The sequence below is a fragment of the Accipiter gentilis genome, chromosome 34, assembly GCF_929443795.1.
Source record: "Accipiter gentilis chromosome 34, bAccGen1.1, whole genome shotgun sequence".
Lineage (NCBI taxonomy): Eukaryota > Metazoa > Chordata > Aves > Accipitriformes > Accipitridae > Astur > Astur gentilis.
The window spans coordinates 11,203,442-11,223,567 of NC_064913.1; the positions used below are offsets into that span (position 1 = coordinate 11,203,442).

The 20,126-nt window shown below is 37.1% G+C and overlaps 1 protein-coding gene across 1 annotated transcript in view; it reads right to left on the reverse strand.

Annotated features, from left to right (window-relative positions):
- Positions 1-957: 957 nt before the first annotated feature.
- The window catches only part of POC1B (POC1 centriolar protein B), a 54,109-nt gene continuing 34,940 nt past the window's right edge, over positions 958-20,126 (reverse strand). Inside the window, exons 11-12 of the mRNA XM_049792258.1 lie at positions 4,168-4,350; positions 958-2,935 (exon numbers count right to left, since the gene is read on the reverse strand). Of these exons, the coding sequence (XP_049648215.1) occupies positions 2,831-2,935; positions 4,168-4,350 (288 nt within the window). The 3' untranslated portion in view covers positions 958-2,830. The remainder of the gene's footprint in view (positions 2,936-4,167; positions 4,351-20,126) is intronic.

Here is a 20,126-nt window from a genome sequence, read left to right on the forward strand (position 1 = left end):
TGTTTCGAAATGTCTACAGAAGCACGTACGATGAGTTGCTGAGCTACTGCATAATGCATTGGCACTTCAGGAATTTGAAGTTGGGTTCCTCCAGAGGCAGGCAGGAGAGGTTATTCCCGCTGCCACCTTCTCTCTCTCCCCCACAAACCTTGGGAATCTACTGCACGTCATTCAGACATTGGCGTTATTTTTTTCAATAAGTAATCGAGCCATTTTTGCAGTTAAAATTTTTTTGCAGTCTTTCTCCAGCAGGGTGGCCTATTTACATTTACTATCCGAGGGTTAACTTAGCTTGAGGAAAACTGGACTGCACCAGGTACGTGGTTTAGAACAAGTATGGATTCTCAGTACTTCACTGCAGTCTGCAATACAGCTATACTCTTCATAATCATTTAAAGACCTGTGCAATTATTTTTCCGCATGGTGCAGAAGCACAAGGCTAAACAGCAGTCATTTTCCTCTAGCTCTCCAAGTTAAGTCAAATTAATCAAGTCACCAGTTATTTGCTAGAGCACAAACCCTGGAGTAAATGCTTGCGAGTGTAACCAGCCTCTTCAGGTGCTTTTAAAGGAAGTTTTTCTATTCTATAGCTTTACTTGAAATGGTATGGATCAAGAGAATGAGATAACTAGCTCACATCAATGTTCCTTTAAAAGAAACATCACGTTAGCTGGCTGTGGTTCTGTTTTAGGAGAGCCATCACAGCTTGAGGAAAATACCTCCATCCTGCTCTCAACCAACCATCTCTAGTTATACAGACACGAGTGTTGAGTTTCAGTACCAACAGACCGCCTGATAGAATGACAAGAACATATCTTAATTTGGAAATGTTATGCTAGTTCGCCAGATTCACAAACAGCAGAGGAATAAACTGGATTAAGTAGTAAATGCTCCAGATAATGGGTACTGAAAAGGAAGAAGGATTAGTGATAGGAAATAAGGCAGAAAGGAAAACTTCAACAGAGAATGTATTAAAAAATACAGAAGTAAAAGACATTTCCAAATCTTGTTGATAAATAATCCTGAAAAGCTTATAAAAAACAATCTACAGATTTAAAACATATATATATATATGTAGTCCACTCAGAGAAAACAAGAAACAAGCAAAGGTTTTCAATAGTTACATGGTTTTGTGTCTTCTAATGGAGCCAAGAAAAGGCAAAGACCACAAGAGTATCTGCAAATGCATAAAGCAAAGTACATCTGACCTAAAAGACAGTATTTACATAACTATGCATTATATAGCATTATAAACAATTGCATAATCAAAGGTCAGGCTGTTTACACTGGAATAGGTAAGATCATCCTTTCACAAAAAAATCTGTGGTTAAGATGCTGCATAGAAAGTTGCATCTAAAATTTTTTATAAGAAGAGACTGCTTTTTCATGATGAACAGTACTACTCAAGACTGAGCTGAAAGTACGTAGTACTTGGTAAAATTCAGTCTACCAAGCAAGTGAGGTCATGTCTGGCTATCTGAAGGCGATTACTAGGAGAGAAAATGAAAAGTTATAAAAGAAAAATTGACTGCTCATTGCTTTGGCTCGAACCGCAACAGTATTTACACAGTGAACTTCTGTACTTAAGCTGCTCTATTGATGTTAATGAGGTTCAGCCTGGGAAATGGGCTTTATCTATATACAGTCAGTTGCTGAATTGGATTAAAATGCTCCCCCCCATTTCAAGTGTCCTATATTTCAACATACAAAATGTGAAGTTGCAGGACTGGATGACTGCCCAGTTTTGATTGTGGATTTACAACAGGTGTTCTGCAATTGCCATTTTAAAAAATAATAGGTAGCCATAAAGAAGCAGAGATTCTACTAAAAGCATATTTCTATTAAAAAAACAAGACCTACAATCACGTTTCTAAAAATTGCATTTTTTATGAAAAAAAACCCAAAAAACAAACAACAAAATCTTCAGACATTGCAAAGTCTTTCCTGATTTATGGCTTCATTCATAACACATTAACTGATGGGGAACATTCACAGCATGCAAAACCTGAGCACCTGTAGAAGTCCTCGGAGGATGAGAAACCTCTGTATTTATGATATAGATGTCACATCATTTTGTGTTTGGTTCAAATACATTCTTCAGAAGTACAAAGCTGATTTTTATTTTTCTAAATGTAAAAAATGAATGTTGATGGGGATGAGATAAGCAGAAGTGCTTGACTGCATCAGTCTTGCAGCTCAGTTCACACAGATACAATTATAGTTTCAAAGCTTAAATGACTTCATTTTCATATTTGTAACTAAAAGTTTTTACACTACACCTTACAATCATCGCTAAAATGTTTAGAAGATATGGAGTAACTGCCGCTAGTTTTTGATAAAATATTTGGGAGTAAGGGACAAAGAAAAACTCTAGCATTTTTGGAGTTAGAGCTAATTAGGTCTTATTTAATTTACACACTTGAGTAACATTGCCTTCGCACAAAGAGCATTTTTTCACAATCCTTACCTGACTTAAAAAACCTGTATGGTGCTCTTCCATAATAACTGCTCTTCATATAAAAACACATCGTTTGTTGCTTAGTCATATTCAAAGATCTTATTAGTTTGAAATAAGAGTCCTGTAATGTTCAATGGGAATTATTTTATAAAATATTAGTTTTGGCTGGGCTATACTCTATTCAATATACAACTAGAATATTTGCTGGCTACCAATGTTTAAAAAGTGTTGTGTTTTTTTTTCTTCAGTTTTTATTACATTGACTTGTTAGAAAAGAAGGATTTTTTGCTTATAGCAAAATCCAATGAAGTAACATTTATTATTTCCTTGTGAATATATGAAACATTCATCAATACAGTTCATTTTCATCTTTTATTCTTCCTGTCTTCCCTGAAGTAACATTTTTTGCTGATTTTCTAAGCATTCTTTCAATTTATCTTCAGTCAAAGTCAGACGTTGTTCCAGGATTGAAATAGTCTGCACGAAGAGGACAGTAATTTCAATTTGTTTTTATATTACTCACACAGTATTATAAAAGCATGCAACATAGTAATGTAAGAAAAATTGTTTTAACTCAACAGGAAAAAAAATCCTAAGATAGCTTTTCCTCAGCTATTCCACTATTTACAACTGTATTTAAAAATAATGGCTTTGTATCTATGGAGATCATCTAAAGGTTTAAAACTGTTTTCACAAAATATTTTCTCAGAGAGAGAGAAATATATACATTCGTATACAAATTGCTCTGAAATACTATGAGAAAGTTTCATCCATATTTCTACAGAAAACCAGCCATTGCTGGTGACGCCAAATGATGTCTTCCAAAAACCTAAAAGAAACTTCTAAGGCATCCCCCCCAAAAAAGGAAGTGAGAAGAAAAAATATTATTCAAAGGCATTCTCCAAGAGATTACCTTCATCAGAAAACGTAGGGTTCTGGACACATGCTGGCAGTTTCTTTTTAATCCAACTTACTACACAAATCATTTTCAACTGATGACTTGACTCCTTACTTCCCAAAATTTATTTCTTGAGTTAACATATACATTGCAAAAGAACACAGAAAAAACCCCTTAGCCACTCCCTTTTGATTTGGTTTAATGTTAATATATTCCAGACTAGAGAGTAGTATCTTAAACCACAGATTGGCTAAACCTGGATTACTAAAAAGAAGTATTGAGCATTTGCAAACAAGTGACTCGGAGCCACTGACTGGGGCTCGTATTTGTGCAGTTTCACTGACACCAGGAATTATTGCACTGATTAGATTCCCACCTAAGCCAACACCTTGAACACTGAGTTTGAAAAGGGATTTAACGGTACATTGCCAATTTACTTTGTTCATCCCCTGCTAACGCAGGCCTTCAAGCTGGAATCTGACAACGTCTGCTAAACAACTGGCTCCTGGCAAAGCTACACAAGATCTCGCTACTGAAAAACAGTGACTCTTTTCCTCCAGAGTTAAAAATACAACAATAATCTTGATGGTTATGTAGCAGGAAGCTCTCACTTCAGCAAACACGATACGTGCGATCAATACTTGCTGAAAGGAAAAAACCCAAAAGTCACTTGACTATGCAACTATTCAAAATAATCCCATAGACTTTAATATTCTGATTTATGAATGTGGTTCTGTTGGTGGGGGTTTTTTTCCCCATTGACAGCATTATCTTTTTCCACTGCAAGTGTTATCTGTTATTGCATACTTACTAGAGTTAAAACATCCAGCTGCCCCACAATGTGCTCCAAAGCATTACCCAGGGAGGGGGAGATGCCTGTTTGCGTGTCCCCATTATGCACCGCTGATTCGCTCCCGTTCTCCGACTTCTTTTTTGAACTTGTTGCCAAGACTGAGGCAGGGCGATACTGCAGATCTTCACTGCCGACATCATCCTTGAACACAGAAACAACATTTGAAGATTCAGTTGCCTTTGTCTTCATTTAATTGGAACCATACAAGAAGATAGGCAGAAAATTCTGGCTTTTAATTTTTAAAAAAATCTGTTTACACATATATGCACACACACAGGGGCCTTCAGATTTGCTTCTTGTACCAGGTCGAACTCATAACTCTTCAATTCATTCTGACCTAAGAGAGAATTTCATCTGTGATGGATGAGGCAGTAAGAGAAATCTCAGCAGTCTTTAGGTACATGTTTCAGGTACTTATGACTGAGGAACTACCTGCTGTACTACTAGAGCTTGAATTAAAGCTCGAATAAATACTACTACCGACTGGAGTTTTCTTCAAAAAGTCAGCTGCAGTTCACAAAGGAATTCATTCAGAGCAGTCATATGGATTAAAAATCCATACATGACTAGATGTTCACAAGGGTTCCTTCTGATTTCATAGCACAAAACCTTTGTTTAGTATGAATTAACTTCTTTCAGAGTAAAAAAAAAAAAAAAAAAAAAAAAAGTAGTTTTTAGTTGTTTATTCGGTGGCATTACATTTTCAGAAACTGATTCCTTCAAAAAATGGGAGAAGGAAAAAACAAAATAGACCCACACAATGCGAAGTTAAGAGAGAAATAACTCTGATGTATAAACATTGCTCCAGGGTAAGCGAGAGAGCATGATCTTCCCAATCACTTCTGGCTTTGTGCCTTGAAGTTCTTAATGGCACTTTTGAGTCGTGAAAGGTTAAATCGTCACTAATTCCACTAGAAGGTCCTTCATAAGAGCTTTACCTGATTTATTAATCACTTTTTGAGATTTCTTTGAGAACTTTTTATACCTTCAGATAATTTTCGTTTATTTTTACACTAAAATGAACTGAGGCAGTCAAGTTTTATTATCTCTAACTGTATTTCCAATACCCACAACATTCACAAAATAAAACTTTTCAATGGTTACAATTTAACACTTTCTCTGAAATTTATCGACAGCTGACGAAAATATCCATTAGCTATGCAAAGGGGAAATTTTAGTCTTACCTGGTGTATTTAAAATACACAATATTTACAATGTACCCCAAACATATTTATGTTGTAAAGCTGAACAGATTTTCAAAAGGAAGAGTCTTAAAATCAGTGTCAGCCATTAAAAAAACCAAACTCTCCTACGTCTATAAAATAATCTTGTAGAATATAAAGTGCTAGGCAGAATTAGCGGCAAACCTTTACAAGATTACTAGGCAAGTTGATGAGTTTCCATCAAGAATGATTTATGTGTAGTTGACTCTGCCTTTGAATCAGGTAGGATCGGAGTGATGGATAAAATACTACTACTCCTGCTATGATAATATCATGATTTTAAATATAAGTAATACTAAATCATATCAACATTATCACGAGTTTATACTGCTGCGTTATCCACAGTACTATTTGTGGCTTCAAGTGCCATCCTGCACACTCCGGACCAACCACCATGCTCTGTTCTCTGGACTCACTGCTGCTGATTCTCCAAAATCTTTTCTTCCCTAAGTGCTGGGGCTGTGCTAGCTACATCAATGAGAGAGAACTAAGCAAGAGACAAGTTGTGCCCACACCTGTCTGGAGGGGTTTTTCTTTTTACTAGCAAAGCACCGGAGCAAACCGAAGATGCCACACACACGGAGTCAGCAGAGGACCGGAGGGGAACGGCTGAAAGCAGAGACTGTGGTGGGGTAAGAGCGTTTCATATCTGGGGAAGAGGAGGGCAAAGAAGAAAGTCTCACCGCCCTCTCTGGATTAAAAGCTGCCTTGTTCCATTAAGTTCTGCAAGGACAGGGCTCAGCCACAAAGCGAGAACCCATGAAGTGCAGAGCACGGGGTCGATAGGGCTAGAGGGAGATACCCGTGCATATATTTCAGGCCTTAACTTGCAACGCTACAAAACCACACGGAACCCTTCTCAGGGTTTGATAGTACCATGGCATTTGGCGATATGTCACTTTCATTGATTTCGTTATGATGAAAGAAACAGATAAATGAACTAGAAGATACCTCCAGTTCCTTTTCAGCCCTCTTTTCTGTGCTTGGTGACTGATTTATGCAAACGAACTAAGCATGTCAAGTAATAAAGGTCTGATGCAACTAATACTGAATTCCATCAGTGATTTGCATTGATACTGGGCTGTGTCAAAAAAAAAAAGTGTGCTAGATGTCCAACTACAGATTTCACACATCAAACATCGGAGGCTGTTCTACAGAATGTCCTAACGGTTACGACATTTGCATTGGACTATAGAGCCTTCTCAGTGTAAAGCTATTTAAACTCAAAGCACAATGCTTTGTCAGCCAGGCTGTTGCCTTTTAAAGGCATGAAACTGTGGAAGGAAGGGCACTCTCTCCAGCCATGCTGTTCGAGTTTTGCCACTGGTCAATAGAAAGCAGCTTTAGTTCAGTGGTGAGGATGTTCAGTCAGGAGCAGGTAAGTCCTGTTCCCATGAGAGGCTTTATATTTTATATATAAGGAGATACAATGAATAAAAACTCCATAGGAGAAAGGATTTGAACCCAGAACTTCCCCGCACCTAACTAGATGGTTTAGTTGCATCTCTCTTTCCAGTACCAGGAATTTCAATTTCTTCTCAGTATGAAAAATCTTGTGATGTCAAGTTCAAATTATTCCAAAGAATTGTGTATTGTGAAGGAGTCACTCGTTAGCACAAAATGAAACAGAACACAAATGATTTGATTCTTGGACAAGGTAGGAAGGAAACAAATTTCCCATTTAATTTTGCTTTGCTTTAGCTCCTTGCTTTAAAGTGTTAGAAGTCCTCAAAAGAAATATCTCAGAATATTCTGGCTCACAATGCATCCCCTGTACTTTTACATGAGCATGAAGTATATAGGATTATTGCATTTTAAGACTGTCCATATCTTCCCTTTGCAGATTTCGTTATATGAGATACCGTTAATTCTATCCTAGAAGAGCTCAGATTCACTCTGTTATTTCTGACTTACCAAGTTATATCTGAGGTCCTTGGGAAACAGGATTAATGGAAGCTTTATGGCACGCTTACTCCATCACAAGGTGGAGATAGTCTCAAATGCTGATTAACATGGAAAAGATTAAGCTCAGTTTGGCATTCAAATGTTAAAGAAAAAAGTATTGCTATACATTAAAGAATTCCTGCCTTACAACCAATCATACTATGAAGAACATCCTTGTATTTAACTACAACAGGAGAGTCTGTTAGAATAGACGACTTAATGAGATTTCTATAGAAAGATCGTGAGATTACAGAAACCTTGCTTCTGTCTGTAAATCTGGACTGCTTGCCCCGAAGCTTCCAAACCTCAGCCAGGATTAGCTAAATTTGACAGAGATGTAGAAGGGTCACTGATTAAGTTGCAACAAATTTCAGGAAAGTTGGAGGCAGGGACGTGTTGCAGGAAAGACAGGTAGAACTCAAGCATTTGGATGGCAGCACTAAACCTGCCCGGTTATCACATGCAGAAACCATTTCAAACCTAGTGTAGTTTGTCTAATGTTAACAAGGCTACTTCTACTAATGTTTTGAGAAGTACATTCATTTTCTTGCCGTTTGAACGATACAAGTAATTTAATAACACAGCCAAAGCAGATGTAACTGCAAACTTCAACTGCTAACTCTCTGACTTTGCTTAAAAGCATACTGCTTTGCAAGTTCGGTAGCCTATGGATAATCTATTAATTCTCAAGTACTTAAAAATAATAAAAAATAGATTAAACATTCAATGGCACTCAAATTAAAAATTTGCTGTCTGTGATTTGAAGTATTAGGATTTTAAAATAATTTGAATTAATGGAGCAGGAAAGGAAAAATGATCTGAGGTTATTAGACATTGACAAGTTCTTCTAAAAGCAGTTCTACTCTGAGGTTGGTGTTTCTCAGTTTCTTTTCAAACAAGCCTGCTGTACTTCAGACTGAAATAAAGTAGAGATTTCAGTTTAAGCTCCCACAAAGTAATTACAAATTTTGCTATTAAAGCCAACCTAAAGAGATTCTTCCAACCCAAGGAGGAAAGCTGTCAATTCAGGTAAACAGAGCAAATGCTAAGTTACTAAAAATCTCACCAAACATTTTTTCTTATAGTAAAATTGATCTAAAATTCAATGTATCGGACGAATAGACTGTGGAAAATGCTTTGTAGCTCAGTAAATTGCCACCAACACTGCCAAGTCAGAGTAGTGGAAAAGTATTCTTGTAATTTAGTGGGTTAAGCAGGAAACTGATACTCTTCTATTATATACTCAAAGACGTATAGGGACAATGTGACACAAAAGTGCGTATATAAATAAGGTAAAGGCCGCGATGTTTGTCAAGTCTGAAAGGATCAAATACAGATAAGCAAATAAATGAACTTTCAAAATTAGCAAGAGAGAAATTAAATAAGATAGTTTCAAATTTTCAACTTTCCTAAGAAGTTGTGCCAAAACAGTTGTTATTTTTATCACATCCTGGAAATTTGTAGAGATTTTTAAATGTCGTCATACATCAAGTACGCTGCTATACCCTCGAGGTGCCTGCTTTATATTTTAACCTTTTCTAGGATCTAAATTTACAATCTCCTCCAGCCCAGTGAAAGGTCCAAACCTGCTGGAATCTAATGCAACACAAATGCCAAAACGTTGTTATAAAGGAGTGACACTGGTCTCAGTAGATTTCCTTTCCTTTTGGATACCAGTCAATTCATGTCCACCACTTTCATTCAGCTGAATCTTTTATAAAAAAGTTGTTCAAAAGAAACTCTTTCTACCCAACAGTCTATTTTACATAAAGTGTTTCAAGAACTAGATGTTCCATTTCCTTCAAATTAGCCCATTTCTAAAGTACTTTAAATACTACCAATTCATAAACAACAATTCTATACGTTGCCAGCAATGTAGTAAAAATGCCTTATAATTCAAAAAACCAAACTCTTCTGAAAGACTTCAGAGCTATAGCTTATTTTGAGAGAAGAAATTTGAATGAGGCAATCAGTTTTAAATTGTTACTTCTGAGCAGAGCTAAAAAGAAAATTAAAATGTGTACAGTGTTTCCATTCACAGCCCGTTAGTAATAAAATGGACTCACATTTGGGCAACTTCATGCGAGTTACAAATAAGGAGGAGAAGGAACAGATTTAATTAATCAATAGGAAGTTATTACCATGACATTACCAAGCAGATGTTCAGTAGAAAATTAAATTTAGCTTATAAATGATGTCACAAACAGCAAACTATAACTGCTCATCTTTGTTTTCTGTCAAGCAAAATAGCCAAAACTCTGTGGGTGGTACTTCATCAATTTGTGAAAAATCCTTACACATAACCTTATCACCTCTGCCTATTCCCAAATGTTTTCCCATGAAACATTCACAGATCAGACAGAAAAACTCTGCATCCCAGTTTCCCTTTGCTTCATGATGTGTAAGAATAGAATCTGAGTAAAATGCATCCATATATAAAGATGCCTGAGCAGTTTTATTTATAGAGAAAAAACATTCCCTTGAGGAAAAAAAATACAAAAAACCCCAAGTCTCTGTCACTAAACTGAAAATCATTAGTCTTCAATCTTCTAAGAGCTTCGATTGAGACAACATAGACAACGGCTTCCAAATGAATATCTTAATGATCTTATAATTAAGATGGGCTTATACGAAAAAGTGACATTGGTAAGCTTCCTAATGAATCACAAAAATTGGCATGGTCTACTTTTTAAAAATAATCCTTTAAATTTTGAACACATGGTACATTTGCCTACTAATACTAAAACATTTCTGATACTGTGATTAAAACAAGTACAAACAATTAGTCATAAGTAGGGCATTAAGCTCAAACAGACCAAAGAGCAAAGGCATAAGAGAGTAGTCTCCCATCTTACCAGACCTTGATTTTCCACGTTTTTTGGTTACTTGAAATCACGGGAAGTTTCTCAGAAGTAACACTACTATCATTATCGCTGCTTTTTCCTCCATCTTATGAACATACCCTTGAACAAAAATGGTTCACTGTGGATATACTAAATTGAGCCGTTCTGAAGATGTTTTTTTAATCTGGGGTTTTTTTTTCCGTAGGCCATAATTATTCACAGATTGCTTCTATTGCTTTGAAATTATTTTTTTCAATCAATAAGTGATCTACATAAACCAGAGCTCTCTGATCTATTAGGCTAACACCGAGTATGTTAAATCACAATCTGTTTTATCAGTTTCTACTGCAGAAAACTTCCCTGTAGTTTCAGCTGATGACAGCACTCTTCATTTCCTCTCCTCTCGCACGCACATGAATCAGCACAGCAAAAAACTGCCATGTGCCAAACTCCAGCTTTCTGCCCCTTGCTATCTGATGAGGTAGTTCGGGCAGAACTTATTTGCAAACTTTAATCAAAGTTTTGCATTCGAGCAGTAAAATACAGATAAATTATGCAGCGCATAGAATCAAAGTTCTACCAAGGATTTCTAGCTCCGGCAGGTCTCTTTCAGAACAACTCGTAACACAGAATTTCACACTTAATCCAAAGTCTTTCATGGCTTCTTATGCATCTCAGTCTTCTCTAGCTCTTAAAAGGTTGTCCAAGCTAAAACCAAAAATTGGAAGCACTTAATGTAAGCGCACATCATCCAATCTGACAAGGAAATATTTGGTCTCCTGCTCTCCGGCACAGGTAGCACAACCTTCAGTTTAGAACCTGACCACGAGTAGTAGGGTCAGGATACAACCTCACAGCTGACAAACCAAGCCAGACTATCAGACTGTATTCCTTAGCCAAAGAGGCATTTTCACCTAAAATGGAATAGCACTTTCTTAAGTCTTGAAAACAACAAATTCAGCCTGAAGCTAACTGAGTTGATAGGAGTCACGAGGCCAGTACAGTGCAATGAAAACTAGTTGCTACTGTGTTTGGTTTGGTTTTTTAAATATCAGTACAAAATTAACCAAAATCCTGATGCACTTAGAGCTATAGTCTGCTCAATCAGATTTCTTTCTTTCTTTCAGGATTACAGCTATCTTAAGTTTAGCATTGCTGTAATGCCATGAAATAATGAACTCTTCTCTTCACAGGCACATCTCAAGATATCCTGAACAGATAGTTTTATGTAAAGAAATTATATCATACAAGTGTTCTTTCACACACATAACGAGAAACTGGCTACATGGTTTTGTCATGTCAGCTTTTTCCCAGATTGCTGCTGATGGTCTGAGAAAACACTGTAAAACAGCACTCAATGCACTGAGTATTTTGCAGTTCCACATATACATAAACTAATACAGAAGAAAAAAATTTCTCCAGATTCCATTCACATCAAGAGAACACAGAAAAAGAACCAAAAATGAGCCTTGTATTCTCCCAGAAATATAAAAATTAATTATATTTCCCCAACAAAAAACTCATAGAAGTCCACAAATACTCGAGTGCATCCAGTTAGAAACAAATAATATTTCTGAAATATTTTTCTAAATTCTTAGATCATCAGTAATACCTAGGCTTTATTTAAAAACAGATAAAAAATTTTTTTTTAGTTTGGTCATTGATGTTAATTTCTAACATCAAAAGTTCCCTGCACAGTTAGAGTCTGATTCAGTAAAAGGATCCACAAAAACTGAATAGCTATGCTCTGTTTCCACTGGATTTACATAAACCTAACCCTTAAAATGAAATACCATACCTAAATACAGTAGCTATACAGCTCGTAAAGGAAGAGAAAACCACAGCCCCCTCAAACATGTTCTAGTCAAACCAGCATTTAGAGAAAACTGAGGATTTCCCCCCAGAAAACAAGCAATACTGCTGGAAAGTTAACAAATGAAAAAATAAATGTCATGAACATCCCACACAAACCAGACAGAAATCATCAGAGGTTCAACTTCCAAAGGTGAGAATAACCCTGCCAGGAAGTCAATTCTAAATATAACAGTTCAGGAAGACCATATTCAAACACTTTCATAAATTATAAAAATACTTGCACCGCAGGCACTGAAAATAACAATATGGAATAGAGGTAAAGGAAGGTAATAAATGATCTTAATATAGCTTCAGCAAGAAGCTTTGTAAAGCCGAGGACAGATAACGTGAAACCATAGAAACATTCCCACTATTCACAATTACAAAATAAAGTAGCCAATTTTAATTTAGCCAAATTACTTTGGACTGCATGTGCGCACATCCAAGGAAACATCTTATAGCTAAAATCAATGCTGAAGCTTCAAGTGATGACTCCTTTTTACCCATATGGAGTCCTAATAAAAAAATATATTACATACTTTGCCTGACCTTCTGATCCATACTAGGGCAGGGAAAAGCTGAAGGAGGGCAGGAGGAATACTTGTAACGGAAATCGGAAATATCATGAAATAGATACTAGAAATGAAATAACGACAGCAAATGAATAACCCTATATGGACAAGGCCTCCTTTCCAAAACTATAAATAGAATATTCTGCCAGATTTGATACTACAAATGCTAACGAATAAAACCAGAAGTAAAAAACCCTAGGACTTTCCTAGCATGTGGGCAAACTCCCTATGCTCCACGTAGCAGATTGTGGAGGTTGACAGAGGGCATCCAACACCCGGAGGGAAGGAGGCAGGATTACCTCGAGTGGGAGCCCAGCATCCTCCCCGGGAACTCATCTACGCAGAGAAGTGACAGCCGTTCCTCTGCAGTGCCTGCTCACGGCCCCTCTCGGTCCTCTTCCCCTTACTTAAGAGACTGACTGAGAGTCTCTGCTTTAGACCAGGAGCTGGCTAAATAAGTCTGGCTGAACTCTACAAAGAAACAATAGCTGGTAGCAGCATGATTTATCGGGCAGACTCTTAAAAATAAAATATATATATATATAAAAGGGCTAACACTTAATCCCTCTCATTCAAATGGCTGGCAAAGTCACCTAGTATATTCATTGGTGGTGTTCAAAATGAATTTACAGTGAAAAGAGATCGTTCAACAAACCCAAAGGAATTTCTTGTTCTTGAAGGCATGCTTACTCCTAGGAAAACCAAACCACAGCCAATTTTCTTAAGTTTAATTTTCCAAACTAACTCATATACTTTACACTCTGTAATTGATTTCTCTTAGGTAAGTGTCTCTTAACCGGTTGGGGCAAAACAAATCTTGATCAAGTTACACTGTATGTGAACGAGAAGAGCTAAACGAACATACTTCTGTCTTAAACTCCACCTCAATAAGAACGAAGACAAAATCCTGAAGAGACAGACTCTGCCACGACAAGGAGAAGGATTGAGGGACGCGAGTAACCTCCTCCAAACAAGAGGAGAGCAGAAAGCTGAGAGGAGCTGCAATCCCTGCGCCCCACTCTCCACAGACCAGGGTCTGGTGGGATGCTGCTGCACGGGAAAACCAGGGGAGAACCGTCTGCGCTGCAGAGCCTGCCTTTATGCACACAAATATGCACCACATTAGCATACTACATACATATTACATACTACATTAGCAGAGCCCCCTGCTGTAGAAGGAGCACACGCGATTTTTGCTAGCCCACGCGTAAGTGTGTACTCATATACTCCTACCTATCTACACACAACCTTCTTTCAAAGTTACAGGCAAAGCCAACAGCGGCTCCTTTCTGCTGGCACCGCTGCACCTGTACCAAGGGGTTTTGTCAGGGTAATGGGGTCAGTGCTATGGTATTAAATTTTTATTTTTTTTTTTTTTGGTCCTTCATACCAACGTAACTTGTGTCAATAAAACTTTGTTGAATACACAAACCTAGCGTGCGTCCCGTTACGGGTGGCTAGGAGGTGCAGGGTATCCACACAAAGATTTCGCAGAGAAATCCTCTGTTATTAGCTGAGATCCGGCAGTTTGGACTTTCCTTCAGAGCAGGAGGAACACCAGGAGGGCGTACCACTTGACTGGATGGCTAGCAACCATACCATTGGGTTTTTACTCCTACTTCTATGGAGCAACCAATGTCCTTCCAATTATTTACAAGAAAATATCAAGGAGTAAAAAGCATTAGAAACTAAGTCAGCAATCCAGCATAGTAGAGTCCAAAGTTAAATCCAACAGAGCCAGCACAATTGCTTGAAGACTTTGCCAAGGAGCCAGATACTACTATTAGGGGGGGAAAAAAAAAAAAAAAAAAAAGATGCCCAATATTTCACAGCTTGGAACTGAAATCCCCTGACTATAGCCAGGAAAAAATATTTCACTACATAATAGAGGAACAATGTTCCTCAGCATTTGGCCAAGGCTTTTGTTAATAAAACGGTACACCTATAATGGACGATGAAGAATGATCTGACAAGAACATCAAATACTTCAACAGTGTCACAGAAAACTCCCACAAGGATAAAATGAAGCTTCAAAATTTTCCTTGAAAAGTCAAATTTATGTGCTTTTGTTAGGTTTCATTTAATACCTGGAGAGAGAAGCAAAAGCCTACACTGAGCTATTTCAGTGCTCAGCATTAGTAATACGCTGAAGATTTGGACAAGCTGTCCAAGATTGTCCAGGTGAAAACAATATTCAGCACTGCTGAGCTTAGTTCAGAGGTGATATTTTCAAAAATTGCTTTAGCAGCACTAGCATAACTTTGTATTTAAGTCAGTTGAATTTTACAGCTCACTGTGTGGGAATCAAATTAAGAAGCTCCAGAAACTGAGAAATTTGAGAATTGCATACAAATATCCAAGAAATGTTAACTTTGGAGTGGTCTGACATGCCTGTTATACTCTTGAAAAAATCATTTATTTTAATTAGTATTCTATTACGAACTTCTGTCAAAATACACACATTGTTCAACACCAATTAAAATGCTAAATGTGTTGGCACATAAGATTGGTAGGTAGATAGGTTCTGCTGGGCTGTATTAAAAAAGGAATTCAACAATGATAAAAATTACAGTTAAAGCATTAGGCTTGCCAATAATAGCTTTATTTTGAAATGCTCCATAATTTTCTCCCATGTTGGGCTGTGACAGTTGGAACTTTGAGAAAACCAAAATAAACACCTTACTGATTTAAGAATATGTTCTGCAGTTCTGCCAGTTCGTTAAAATCAGAATTCAAATTAAAAAAACCTAAAGAAATATCTCTGTGATAAGCTGAGAGAGTGGGCTTCATTGCTCAAGCAATTCATTAGCTACCAGTTCTAAAGATTTATCTTCTCCCTATTTGACACTTGGTATTTGTATTTTAGCCAATTTCTTCCTACCTAAAGTGACAAAAATTAACAAACCATTGGAGGTGAGTAACTGTCAGCATGGGATAAATGGCAACCCCACTCTGACTGAATTTGGGTGGTCGGGGCAGGGGGAAGGGCAGGTACGGTGCCCAACTAAGTGAGTTACAATTCCAAGAACATTTGTTATTCTTCAGTTTCACAGGAACATACCACTAGAAGAGGTCTTGATCACTGAATCCGGTCCTCAGGTACGAGAAAGAGTTTGCCCCTCTACCGTTCTCATTGAGCAATCTCTTGTTTTGGAACCGACAACATCTCCCATAGTGAATTTTTTATGACTATTTATTTTAATTTAAAAAAACCCAACCCATAAATATGGACAAAACTTATTTTATACAGATTGTGTTCTAGCCAAGTAAAAGCATAAAACCTTCCCATTTTTGCCTCAAAAGCTGCTCTTAATATCACAATGGTCACATCCACACTGCTGCTGACTTTTGTTAAAATAAATACGGATAAATAAATAACAAAAGTAGTCAGCTAAAGGGGTTTGTTCTCCACTTCTGCAAATGATGCTGGGAGAAAGCCCCTTTTTTCCTTAGTTCTTTGTGTAAGAATACCTTATGGATTAAGAACCTGATTCATATTATTAGTGATGTGACACGGCTGGCCGATTTGCAGCCAGCTTTTCCTCCCTACCAAGCCAAGAGAGGGGGGGGGAAAAAAAAAAAAAAAAAATCTAGTACAAATTCCTGCCTCTCTCAGCAGCAAAATGCTATGAGGCCAACGACTTGAGGGTGCTCTGCATCATGATTCTTACAGGATTCCTTTGGCACTGAGCTGCAGAGAGGCAGCTGGCGAACACAGCAGAAGGGAAGCAACCTCCCTGGTCTAGTGGCCGCGAGAATTCACAACTTTGTGTTCCAGATGCAATCGCTGTCACACCTTATTACTCTTTCTTGGTACAAGAGAAAACTCCACTTACAGTTCTGTTTTGAGTAGCGATGCTTATGTGACCAGAAAAGCTGAGGCACTACAAGCAGATACACAACTCACAAGAAACAAGACCAGTGCTTACTCCTTCGTTCAGCAAGGTGTAGCATCTCTTGCACAGAAGAGGTTCTGAAGAACAGGCTCACTGTGGATTGGCACATCTCTCCTTTTAATGTATATAAGTAGAAAATAATAATGTAATTTATGATTTTTCAAAAAAATAGCATAACATCACACAGGGAATTAAAAAAAATGCATACACAAAGAAATATCTCCTCAGAATATAAGGATAGATATATATAAGCCTATATATAGACTTTTACGTATGTATTTTTATATGTAACATTTTTCTATGTGTGTGTATATACATACATGGATACACTCCATATATATATATGCATACACACACTTACATAAAACACCTTACAAACTCTTATTACCTTAGAATAGAAATAACCTACAGCTCTGTCCCCTATAACACGCAAAGTTTTAAAACTGTTTGTCATATATATATATATATGTAGGAAAATAAATGGAAAACACTACATAAAGGGTTTACCATTTGAAGATAAATACTAAATTCCACTGGTCAGTGTATTATTTTATTCACACATCCACCCAGGTTTAAATTAATTTGTTAAATACCCATGCAATTCTTCTGCACACATTCCATGTTTAATTATGTTTGCTACTACATTACTACCACTTGTGGTGTGTTTGGGGTTTTATGGGTTTTTTTAAAGCCAAATTTAAAACATTGATTAACATTAGTATTCCGTGTGTGTTCAACGTGGGGAAAAAATATGACAACACACTTATATATACTAAGTAATTGTTTAACTTGCTCACCTTCCCATTGCTCTAGCGTACAAAAAGTGTCTTGGAATTATATTTGAATTGGTGACATCCAGATCAGAACCACCACAGTCTAAAACAGTATTCAATATCAATTTTCTTTATATAGGTCTGTACAATTCAGTATATTCTTGCATGAATGCTGTATCAAAGTCCTGACCAAAAAAAAAAATGAATCTGCATCATCAACCATTTCTTTTTGGTGTAAAAGAACATTCTTTTAACGTGACTAATCACACTGGCAGCCAAAACAGGAGCGTCAGTATGTTCCACGAGTAGGACGGAAAGCCACAGTACATGTACAACTCGGAGCTGAAGCACAAGGGTAGAACTTGCTCGTGTCACCATATCTCCATGAACTACCACGTCTGGTCTGGAAATCTGGTGCACTGGTTAGACCAGGACAAAGAGAAACTGGAAACTTGTATTCTACTCCTGCTTCTCATTTCTTTGGCATTGAGGTCTAATGCTTTAGCGAGCAACAGAATGGAAATTTTGTTAAGAATCACCATGGATTCAAATTAAAGCTCTCTCGCTTTGTAACGATGACTAAGTTGCAGTCTCTCTACAACTTTTCTGTTTTTAGAAAAAACTCCCTTATTTGTACTAATATTATGAGCTTTTAAAACTTCTGAAAGGAAAATTACTTTGGTATTTTATTATCACCAGCAGCAGCCTGGCGGAAGCAAGAATTTATGGAACTGCATGTCTGTGCAAGGTACAAACGGATGCATCATTTCCCATGCTGTAACGAAAACACAGCGTCAGTGGCACTCCCTGTCAATCTATGTCCCCACATCTTAAGGAAAATAATTTCTAATAATAATAATGGACAACATGAACACAAATCTTTCCCAGAGATCAATCAAATTAAGCGCATAACGCTTACTTATAAGACACTCCTACTATGAACAGCAGCTCAGATTCTGAAATGTGCTTGTGCTCCCTCGTGCTCGTGGCCACGTGGCGCTTCCTTTGAAAGTAGAGCATATTTCTCTAAATGGTTTGGTTGTACGGGTTAGAGTTGGATTAAGGATATAACTGAATTGAATGAAAGATATTTAAAGTTATAAAGAATATCTAAATACTTCACTAAATTAGCATTAATAAAAAAACCTGCATTAAATCCTATCCACTGGGGTATAGATAAGAAATACAAACACAACTATGCTAAAATACGTGCAAAAAAAAAAAATCATACTGTCACATCCCCTTTATTAATTTGATTTGATTAAGGTTGGCCATGTGCTTGCAACTGCATAGAAGAGCTAAACAACACGTAATCAATTGTACGGTATCAGTTATGACAGGTAGTGGTCTAGTCGAGATGCCACACTCGGTGGGATATGGAAGACAGAATATCCCCACTGTGTGCCGCACTCTGTACTCGATGTTAAAATGACAATATAAACGATAGCAGTTGGCACTATAATCCCAGATCAACAGCTGACATTCCAGTCCTAAACGCCAAATTCCTGTTGGGGATTTAGAGCCTTCATGGATAAAATATACTGTTGCTTTTTACAACTGTAAAAGGCAGAATAATACAAATGACCATAAATTAGAAGTGATGAAACACAGCTGATCAGGATAATTGAAGGCCTCAGCAAAAACTCCATAGGCATTAGAATTAGGAGCGATAAAAAAGCCATTTTAGCCCCCTTTCCTAAGGAACCAATGCTGAGACTATCACTTCTGTCTGCTTGTCCCCACACCTCACTTTGAGGTTTTGAACTTGTTGCAGATTTAAGAGGGTCTGATGGAGGAAGAGATATCCTAGAGAGAGCTCATTTCATATAAGTTTCCAGAGAATAGATTGCCAGCTAAAGAAGAGAAATCAGTAAGTACTCCCACTGGGAGAAAGGCTCTGGCATAAGTTTACACATTATTGGAGACCAGAGAATGCATATGAGAGAAACAGAACTTCTAATTATCTCAAAGCAAGGAAAAAGCTTCAAATAAAACCTTACAGTCAGCCATGAAACGCAGATTTGTAGGAAGCTAGGCTACATAACTTCTGTTACTCAAGGATTATTTGTACTTTACAAATATCAGGAACAAAAGAAGTCCTAGCAATGGCATACTTATTAGCTAGAGGTTTTAAAGAGCGACGCAGAAATTTTTTGAAGTCGTTAATTAAGTATTTTTATCTTCCATTTTGGAAGATAATAAATGCTGTAATTGTATTTCTGGCAAAATACTTTATTCCAACTGTAGCAAAAAAGACTGCTAAACGATTTATGTTGTATGTAAATACTGTTGATTACTGGGTTACATAGTTTGAACTCGGTGGTTTTGAAATAACTTAATAAGTAAGGTAATGATGTTGATGTTTAATATGTCCTGTAATAATGGGGAAATACCAGGGGAGTAGGGAAGCTGTCATTCCATCAGTAGTTAGAAAGGATAAACAGGATAACTGTGTGGTCACAGGTCACAGCCAGCTTGAGAATTGTGTCAGGGAAAACCACTCAAAAGTTGATTTAGGACATACATAGCAAAGATTTAAGGCATAACGTTAAGCAAATCAATATGGTTTGAGAAAGAAAAGAAATGGTGTGTCAAACTGAAGACCTCTCTAGTGAAATATTTAGTCAAACTGTTCCTGATAAAAGTACATTTTTTTTAAAATCCATAATATGCACGCTACAATTTTAATTAACACATTTTAGCTTGTAATGCGGTATGAAGTCAATTATCTAGCTAATGTTTCTTCAAAACCAGATAGATCAGAAACTACAGAATTATGCTACTTTTAGTGATTCCATTGAAATCGGTTCTT